The sequence below is a fragment of the Trichechus manatus genome, unplaced genomic scaffold, assembly GCF_000243295.1.
Source record: "Trichechus manatus latirostris isolate Lorelei unplaced genomic scaffold, TriManLat1.0 scaffold00092, whole genome shotgun sequence".
NCBI classification, from domain to species: domain Eukaryota; kingdom Metazoa; phylum Chordata; class Mammalia; order Sirenia; family Trichechidae; genus Trichechus; species Trichechus manatus.
Genome location: NW_004444028.1, coordinates 4,243,777 through 4,254,257, shown reverse-complemented (window position 1 = coordinate 4,254,257; position 10,481 = coordinate 4,243,777). Strand labels below are relative to the sequence as shown.

Genomic DNA, 10,481 nt, shown 5'->3' with positions numbered 1-10,481 from the left:
GTCCTCTTCCTTCCCCTCAGCCTCCCAGTTTGTAAAAGCAGGGGTGGTTGAGATGCTCTCTGGGGTCCCTTTGGCTCCGACACCCGCGGATTTTGTGAACTCTGCTGGGGGAGTCAGCACTGGGTCTGGTGACCTTCTCCCCCATCCTGCTCTGGCTCCCACCAGTCCCACAGGAGACCCGTCCTTGCATTTCATAAGACGCTGCTTTTGCTACTGAAGTTCCAGCGGGTCAAAGTGGAGTTTCTCATACACTTTAACATATGAGATGTAGAGACCAAAGTCTGGCCCCAAGGATCCCGGGACCATGGCCACTCCTTGTGTGATTGTAAATGCTAACGAGTCCGTGCTTGTGCCAGGGTTCCCCTGAAAGCCAGGGCAGTAGGAAGAGCGCAGGTTTGGGATTGCAGATCGCACTTCTGGTCTCTCGGGCAGAAGTTACTGAACCTCTCTGGTCCCCAGGTTTCCCTGGTGGGACTGAGTCCTGCTTCCTGGAGGTATGGGGGTGAAATGAGATGAAAAGGGGTGATAGGTGCAGTGTGGGGGCCATAAACGTTTGTGTTTCCCTCCCTTCACGTGTATGTGTGGGACACCTCATAGCTTACGAAATATTTCTTCTTGCTTGTGCATATGATCAATTGCTCCCTCATAATAATATTGTGAAGTAGTCCAGGTAAGAATTAATATCCCAAATTTACAGGCAAAGAGCACGAGGTCTGAGTGGTGGGGTGGGGGCAGGTAAGTCAGTCATCCAGCAAGTAAATGGTGGCGCCTAGACGCCTGGACGAGAAGTCAGGCCGTTTGCATCCTGACCTGAAGGTTTTTTTCACCCTACCTCCCTTCATGCCCCTCACCATATGGGGAGATGTTAAAAGGCAGCAAGTGTGACCTCATGGGGACAACAGTGATCAAGCAGTAGAGTTCTCCCCTTCCGTACTGGAGACCCAAGTTTAATTCCCAGCCAATGCACCTCTTGCACAGACGGTCACCACCCATCTGTCAGTGACTGCTGTGTTGCTATGATGCCCAAACAGGTTTCAACAGAGCTTCCAGACTAAGATGGACTAGGAAGAAAGGCCAGGCAATCTACTTCCAAAAATCAGCCAATGAAAATCCTATAGATCACAACAGTCTAATCCACAACCAATCATGGGGATGGTGCAGGACCAGGCACTGTTTTGTTCCACTGGGCGTGGGGTCACTATGACTTAGGGCTCAACTCGACAGCAGCTAACAACAACATGTGTGACCACAATGCTTATTTCCTCCTGGGGCTATGCCTAAGAGGCCGTTACTGGACTCTGGAAGAGCAGAGGTTGATTTCCAGCTCCTCTGTGTTTACCTCTGGGATCATGGACGAGTCAGCCACTTTCTTTGTCTCTAATACGGGTACTACCTGAGTCATAGCTAACATTTATTGAGCACTGACATGTGCTGGCACTGGCACCCTTCTAAGCATTCCAAACCATTTAATCTTCCAACAAGCATATAAGACAGAGACGTGTCACAGACAGAGCCTGTCTCCTTATTCTATTTAGTACTGTCTCTTAACATGGTTATGAGAATTAAGTGAGATATTAAACGAGGTAAGGACATTCCAGATGGCATTCTACAAAGGCGGAGAATTAAAAGTGGGACTTGGATTTAGCTTTGGGGTCTACGTAAAAAGTTTCCTTATAGGAATAATTGAGTTTTATATTACAGTCCTTAATTTCATTTAATGATGTTTCCCCCTGTAGAAATAGAAGTCTTTCAAAACTGAAGTGTACAATTGCTTCATCTAAACAAAATACACAATTTTGGAATAATATTTTTTAAAACTTAGGCACCTCTGCATGGACCTTCAAGTTTTCTCAGTTGCTGGTTTTCTATCCAGAATTAGGCTAGAAGACAATCTTCTTCAAACAAATCCTGTTCTTATCATCAGAAACTTCCTGGGGTCATATGCTCATTGCCCCCTTCCTTTTTCAGTACCTTCACCCCCTGCCCTTGTCATGGAGCCCAGACTGGTCCCTCCTGGCAGTAGGGACATGTCTCCATAGCATCCAAGTATTGGAGGCAGAATGTCTCCCATTGGGGTGGAAGAATGGGATCTTGATTTTTAAAGGAGGAAGAGGGACCAGAGAACTCAGGAGACCACCTGACTCTGCACTCTCTGCAAGAAGTCCCCAATCACCCTTTATCTTTGTGACCCCCCTTAGTGCCCTCCACCAGTTCACATAACCTGGATTCTCTCTCCCTGGCCCCCCGTGGAAAAGAATACAGCCTTATAGATTCTTCCCTCTTCATCTCTGGAGAAAATAAGCATAGAGCCTCTCAGAGGTCTTCTCGGGATTTTTATTGCTAAACACACAATGAGAAAAGGTGGAGGGGACAAGGGTGGAAAAGTTTGAAGATACATGAAATCTTACAAGTCTCAGAACAAGCATTCTCCCTAAGTACAAAAGGGACTTTGCTGGTCTCTCCTGCTTGGCTTCTCATCGAACTCACTGCTTTCCTCTTATCTTGGGACAAGCCAGGCCTAAACTACCTCTCACTGTATTTCTGCACCTATTGAGAACTCTCTCCTGCGTTCTACACGTCCAGTAGAGGGTGATAAAGGTACTCATTGATGGAAAGAGTGTGTCTTGAATGATGACTCATGACAGCTAAGGGGCAGCACTTGTCTCTGCCTGCACCTGTCTCACTGCTGTTGGGGTTTTGTTTTTTTCTTCCTGTTGTTCTCCCCCTCTTTGTCTGCCAGCCTCATTCTCAATTCCTACTTTGCATATCAGATCATATTAGAACTTGATTTTTGTTAAGTGATACATCAAATCAACAGAGAGGGAAGAGATTAATTAGAGATGTTTATAAAGCTAGTCTGAAAGTAGGGGAAACTCATTTAAGAACTGTAGATCACAGATTACACACATACACACACAAAATCAGAAATTAAAGAGAGAATTTTAAAATATATCAAACCACAGAAAAATAGAAGAGTATTTACCAAGCCGTAGTATGGATAAAGACTGTTTAACACTTAGAAGCAAAGAAAAAATACCAACAGAGTTGACTATATACAAACTAAAACTTCTGTATACCTAAAAATTAGGATAAACAAAAGGATAAACTGCAGGCTAGAGAAAATGGTCACAGCATATATGACCAAATGCTGATATAAAGAGCTTAGACAAATTGATTTAACAAAAAACAAGGTTCCTAATTACGAAAAGTGACAGAGCACTAACAGAGAAAGCACTAATGAGGAAATTATATTAGCAAACTTGGCCTTTAATAAATGTCCAACTCACTAATTATCAAACAGTGCAAACTATAGCAATGAGGGTCTATTACTTTTGCTCACAAAGCTAGCAAAAAAAATTTTTTAATGATAATATACAAAGCTGGTGAAGATAGTTAAGATAGGTCCTCTTACACAGGGCACTGATATACTACTCGGCAACAGTGTAACATTGCAGTTTGGCAGGATGTATCAAGAGCCTTAAAAATGCCCACATCTTTTGGCCCAGTAACTTTTCTCCCAGGAATATGTTATAAAGAAATAATCACCAAGTTTGGGAAAAGCTATAGACCCAAGGATGTTTGTCACAGATTTTAAATGCTATTTTAAAATGGAAATAAATTAAAAGTCCAACAAAATGGAAATGGTCAAGTATATTTTGAATGTGTCCACTTGACGGACTATCAGACATTTAAAATGGTGGTTATAAAAACTAGAAAATGACAAGGCAGAAATAGGGAAATAAATTTTTTATGGAAAGTATAATTTCCACTATGTTTGAAAATAAACAGGAAAATTCTTAGAATTGGGGATGTTTTCCCCTGTAGTTCCCAAAGTGCTTATATTACTATTTATAATGAATATATACACACAGACTCATATATATGTGTATATATACATAATGAAGATGAAAGATGAGTTGGTGGTGTCACGTGGAGAGGGCAGTATAGAACCCCAGGTAGCAGGACATAGGAGTGGGATTGTAGGCAGGGATCATGCACGTCTTTGGGGGTAAGACTGCCAGTCACGGTCTTCCCTGCATCCCTCACAGAAGAAGCAGTACCCAGAAGTTAAACACAGTTCTGAAGACTTGATGTAATCTAGATGAGACAAGCAAATTGATGAAAAATAGTGACTCTTCAGAGTAAAAAGAACCAACTCCACAGAGAGTCTTGGTGACACCTCCTATCCAGAATGCTGTGATCCATTTCCCTCTCTGCAGTGCTTTCGCCCACCTCACTGCTGAGAGAGGGATGGGGAGACTAAGACCCAGGCCATCAGATATGGTGGCCTAAGGTCACCCAACCACGCAGAGGCAGATCTGGGCAGGAGCAGAGTCCCCATGACCTGTAAAGGGCCCTCTTCTGGGACGAGGATATGGAGGGAAGTTCCTGAGACAGGGAGTCTGAGCCATCTGTGCTACTTGAGCTCTTTGCTTGGCTCCCAGAATACATGCTTCAAATACACTCCACCTTCCCTCCTTCCATCACTCTTCCTTTCTCCTTTTTTGTTCCTTTCTCTTTCTGGCCCTCTCTTGCTTTTCCTTTTTTTCATTATACAAATATTTAGTCCCTATTATGTGCTAGTGGAGTTCCTGGGTGGTGCAAACAGTTAACACACTCAGCTGCTAACTAAAAGGTTGGAGGTTCAAGTCCATCCACAGGCACCTCGGAAGAAAGGCCTGGCGATCCACTTCCAAAAAATCAGCCATCAAAAACCCGATGGAGCACAGTTCTACTCTGACACACATGGGGTCGCCATGAGCCAGAATCAACGTGATGGCGATTGGTACTGGTGATGTGCTGGTAGCGTGTTAGGCATTGCCTTGAGGTGCTCCTTAGTTTAGCAACAGAGAAGGGCAAGCAAATTGGGAATTCCAGTAAAGTGCAAGAAGTGCTGTAACTGAGATAAGCGAGGGCACTTGGGAAATACAGAATAGGAACAACCAACTCAGATGGGGGTGGGAGGATAGAGAGCTTCCTGAAAGAGGTGACATCCAAACAGTGTCCCAAAGGCTGAGTAGGGAAAAGGCAGGGAAGGGGGTGCACCTAAGGGTGGTCCAAGCAAAGGGTCAGTGGATATTCTTATGGGGCAGTGTGCCTCTGGTTGTCTGTTTAACTCAATGTGTGTGTGCGTGTGTGTGTGTGTGTGACATGCTGCCAAATGATCAAACACGTGACCCAGGAGGGGGAGAGGAAGAAAGAGAATAGGAGGGAAAGAAGGAAGAACAGAGTCAGAGAATGAGAGAAAGTGAGGGAGGAAAGAAAGAGGGGAGTCATGGAGAGAGGTTGTTTAGAGTTGAATGGAGCAATCTGGGTCTTAGTCCTGGAAAACTCAAAGGATGGATTCTTGGCAACTTGACTGTTGGCACTTCACCCACACCTGGTCCTGTGCTCAAATACAACGTGGGGAAATTGGAGGAGTATCATCCCTCCCCTTCCTGAACTCACAGTTCTGCTGAGGAGAGGAGATTATGCACAGGGAATAATTCTAAATATTGCAAACGTCAGCGCAGAAAGATATCAAGGTGGGCTAAAATCAGTCTTCCTGGAAGAGGTGAGTCTTGAGAGAGCAGTTCTTAGACAAGGACTCTGCTAAATGGATGGAGTCCTGCTTAGGTCTTGCCTGGGTGTGCTGTGTGGGCTCTGCCTTTCATCTACCTCTCCATGGCTGACCCTGCAGGTGTGAACTCCAGTGCTCAGGATGCTGTTGCTGCGAGCTGTTCTACTGCTACTAGCCCTGCCCAATAGTGGCCAGGATATCACGAACAAAGAGCCTGGGGTCCTGCTTTCCCCACCCAAGGAGGGCTGTGCAGGTTGGATGGCAGGCATCCCAGGGCATCCTGGCCACAACGGGACTCCAGGCCGTGATGGCAGAGATGGCACCCCTGGAGAGAAAGGCGAGAAAGGAGACCCAGGTGAGGACAAGGTCTTCGGCCTCCTCCATCACAGACCAGTCTCCTGGGTAGAGGAGGGCTTCCAGAGATGTATGTGGACGTTATTTTCTTTCCTAGACTCCCGAAAGAAGCAGTTTTTTTTTATATGATCCATAAACAACCTAAAGTGGGTTCTGGGTTCTTCCAGCGGACAGACTGGGTAGCACCTCTATAACCAAGTACCCTTTGGCTCTGCTGTATCCCCATCTCCTTGCCCAACCCGTTTCCTATCCCCACTCATATCCCTATTCCCCATCTGTTCATATTACTATTCCCCTTCCTTTCCACTTAATTCTTATTTCATTCAACGGAATTGAACTGCACTTACTGTGTACCTCCTGCAGGACACAATCCTGCTCTTGGAGAACTCTGGGTCTAGTTAAGAGATAAATCTAATACACAGGACTGTCAGAGGTTGCTATAAGAACACTCCAAATATGTCAAACTGAATGTAAACAAATGCCCAAAGTATGGAACTGAGAGAAAGCACACTTAATGCTGACCTGCGTTAATAATGAAGGCTTCAAGGAAGAAGCAGGCTCTGAGCTAGGCAGAGTAAAAGAGAGAGCATGTTCCAGACAGAGGGGATAGATAGAAGAGCAAAAATAAGGTTGCTTGAGCCAACACATAAAGGGCTGGTGGGGTGGAGGGTCCATTATGGAGTCATATAGAAAATAAGGTTAGAAATGAACTCACGGGAGCCTGCTGGGCTATTCTGTGGCAGTTGTGGAAGGAGGAGGTGCCATCCCTTCCGTTTTGGGAGCATCCGTTGGTCCCTTGCTCTGTAATCCAAGCATATGGCAGGTGGAGGTCACAGAGACAGTGCTTTAGACTGGAGCCAGCCTAGGCTGGAGTTCTGTTCCTTGTGGTCACTGAGGTCTTCTCATCTCTAGGTCTTATTGGTCCTAAGGGTGACACTGGTGAGACCGGAGTGACTGGGGTTGAAGGTCCCCGAGGCTTTCCAGGAATCCCAGGCAGAAAAGGAGAACCTGGAGAAAGTGCCTATGTATACCGCTCAGCATTCAGCGTGGGATTGGAAACCAGGGTCACGGTCCCCAATGTTCCCATTCGCTTTACCAAGATCTTCTACAATGAGCAAAGCCACTATGATAGCTCCACTGGAAAATTCTCCTGCAACATCCCTGGGCTGTATTACTTCTCATACCACATCACAGTCTATATGAAGGATGTGAAGGTCAGCCTCTTCAAGAAGGACAAGGCTGTGCTCTTCACCCATGACCAGTACCAGGAGAAGAACGTGGATCAGGCCTCTGGCTCCGTGCTCCTGCATCTGGAGATGGGCGACCAAGTCTGGCTCCAGGTGTATGGGGATGGAGAGAAAAATGGGCTCTATGCAGATAATGTCAACGACTGCACCTTCACAGGCTTCCTTCTCTACCATGACATCCAGTGATCACCATTACCTCAGAGCCTCCACCAGGCCAAACAATTCAAAAGTCGGTTAGAGGACAGCTAGCAGGTTTTCAGCGTAGGTAGGAGATTGATTTTATTATCTAGTTGGAGGGCTCTGAACATTATTCATTCATTTATTCACTCATTCATCAAGAACCTTTTTTTTTTCTTTTTTTTTTTTAAATCATATACTATGTTTTCAGTCCTGAAGAAGACATGATCTTTGGTCTCAAGATCTTATTATGTAGTAGCAATGAAAGGATAATAATATTTACTAGGGAGCTTCCCATACATGACAAGATAGTAACTGACCAAAGGAAGTGTTTGACAGCATTGTTTGATGCTCGTTGTCTCTCCTGATGTTCATGCCAAGCCTATAAAGTAGGCAGGGCAGATATTATTCTTTTCCTTTTGCAGTTGTAGTTCTGAGGCCGAGAGTGTTAAGTGAATGTCTAAGGTCATACCTGTATTATGAGACAGGGCTGGAGATCAAACCCAAGGCCTTGGACATTTTCTACTAGACTCTGCCCTTTTTTAAGAGTACAGGGACTCCTTGGAGTTGGTAAGGGTCTCTTGCCCAGCTCACCCGAGGGCCTCTGAATTTGCTTTCATCAGGGGTTAAGCCTTCTCCATAGCAGAGCTTCTTCAGAGAAGATGTTTCTAGGAAGTCTCATCTCAGCTAGAATTCTCAGTGTTCCCTGCGCTGCTCTGTACTTTCTCTTCTCTGTGTCTTTCCTCATGCTCTTCCCTCTGGCCTGGAAATCTATCTCCATCTCCGTATGCTGATATCCTTCCTGTCCCTCAAGGCTGCCTGGTCAGGAAGTTTCTCTGATGTGTTATCTCTTTCCTCCAAACCTTCCTTTGCACAGTGCCTTTTGTGCCACTCCACATTCTACCCTGAATGAGAGTCTTGGGTATATGAGTCCTTTCTCCCACCATGCTGTGAACAACTGTTGGGTAAGGACAGTGGTTCTTTCACCTATGAATCCTCTTGCAAGACCGTGATAAATGCTTGGTGAAGAGAAATCTCTTGAATCCTATATCTACCCAGAATTAACTCCATTTCAGTCTTTCTGTATAACCAACCCTTATCCACAGAAACATTTTCATTTTAGGAACTCATGGTTTTAGACACACAATCTTTGATTCCACTGGACAGCTTAAATCTTTTCTACTGAGGTTATGGATGACTGTGCTTTCCAGAATTCTTAAAAGATTTTCCATCGATGAGGTAACATGAGCCTGAAACGCAAACCCAAGAAGAAATTTGGAAATCATTCTATCCCTGAGTGCCAACAGGGTCTGGGAAGATCTGGGCTCCCTGAATTTATTCTTTAAGAATTACAGGTGGTTGATAGTGTTAAATATTCTCTCAGGAGGCAGTTGCATGCATGATGCTCTTCGGTTTTAGCAAAAGTGGAGTTTAATAGCATTCTGTATAAATATAGAAATGGAAAATCTATTATTTGTTTACAGCGTTAAATTCTGAGTGATCCCCTTTTCTATGTGAATTGCTACTCATTAAGTGATTCTTAATTCTACATATAAAGCTTTGCCTTTTGAAATGCTTGTATGTCATCATTTTCTACAAATAAAGATACTACGTAACATTGAAAGTAAAGCATTTACTTCATGTGGCTTTTGTTTCCATTTTTAAAAATAATTTATTTTATTCTGTTGTTGTTGAGATTATACACAGCAGAATATACACCAATTCAACAATTTCTACATGTACAATTCAGTGACATTGATTACATTCTTCAAGTTGTGCAACCATTCTCACTTCCTTTTCCGAATTGTTCCTCCCCCATTAACATAAACTTACTGCCCACTAAGTTTCCTATCTAATCTTTTGAGTTGCTGTTGTCAGTTTGATCCCATATAGTTCTTAAAAGAACACAATGCGCAAGGCAGAAATTCTTTACTAATTAAGCTAGACTATTGTTTGGTTTAAAGAAGACCTCAGAAGATATTGTTGATTTAAGGTTTAAAGATTATCACCGGGCAATAGTTTCAGGAGTTCATCTAGCCTCAAGGCCTCCAGAAAGTCTGGATTCCATGGGAATTTGAAAATGTCTTCTGCATTTCCCCCTTTTGATCAAGATTCTTCTATAGAATCTTTGATCAGAATGTTCAGCAATGGCAGCTAGGCACCATTCAGTTCTGGTCTCATGCAGAAAGGCAGTTGTTCATGGAGGCAAGTAGCCATGCATTCCATTTCCTCCTCCTATTTCTGAATCTCCTTCTTCCTCTGCTTCTCTGGGCAAATAGTGATCAATTGTTATACATTGGATGGTTACTTGCAATCTTTTAAGACCCCAGGCACAGCACAAGGAACTAGGAGACAGAACATAAACACTAAACATGATACTAGGCCAATTAACTGGGATGTCCCATGAAACCATGACCCTAAACCTCCAAAGAAGGAACCAAATCCCCTGAGGTGTTGGTTGTACATAAGCAGTCTCAGTAGCTGCTGTTTTTATTGTTGTTGTAAATATATCACACAATATATGCCAATTTAACTTTTAACATGTGTACAACTTATTGACATCAATTACATTAATTGGTTGTGCGACTCTTACCCTTGATCCCCGTAAATCAAAACTCATTGTTCCATGAGCAATGTTTCCATTTTGGAAGAAGAAAGACATGGGGTTTAGAAAGGAATGAAAAGGTAAGAAGAGTACATCTTGTATTACAAAAAACAGAAAACCCAACTCTAACTTAAGCAAAAAAAATTTTTTAAAAAAGGAAAAATTTATCATTTGTATAACAGAAAATACCAGAATTGTTCTGTCTTTATGTAAGGCTGAAACCAGAAGCTCAAAAAATATTATCAGTGACCCCTTTCTGTTTGTTCTTCCACCCTGCCTTCCACAATGTAGGCTTCACCCTCAGGCTTATCCAGTATAGCTCCAGGCTCTCCCTCATGATATCAAAAAGACTGCAGCCTGCCTAGCTCTCATACCCTCACACCATATCAGCCAGCAAAAGAGACATCCTCTTTTCTGGTGGTTCCCACAGAGGAGAGAGGAAACTTTCTTTTCCAGAAGCCCCAGCAAATTTACCCTTGCATCTCATTGGCTCTGACTGGGTTGTATGTCCATGTCTGAACAATCACTGGAGTCAAGG

The 10,481-nt window shown here is 43.7% G+C and overlaps 1 protein-coding gene across 1 annotated transcript; it reads left to right on the top strand.

The window, feature by feature from the left end:
* The first annotated feature begins 5,701 nt into the window (after window positions 1-5,701).
* ADIPOQ (adiponectin, C1Q and collagen domain containing) lies at window positions 5,702-7,347 on the top strand. Its single transcript, XM_004382245.1, has 2 exons — window positions 5,702-5,915; window positions 6,827-7,347. Exons 1-2 carry the CDS (start codon window positions 5,702-5,704, stop codon window positions 7,345-7,347), a joined length of 735 nt encoding a protein of 244 aa, XP_004382302.1.
* Window positions 7,348-10,481: the final 3,134 nt, after the last annotated feature.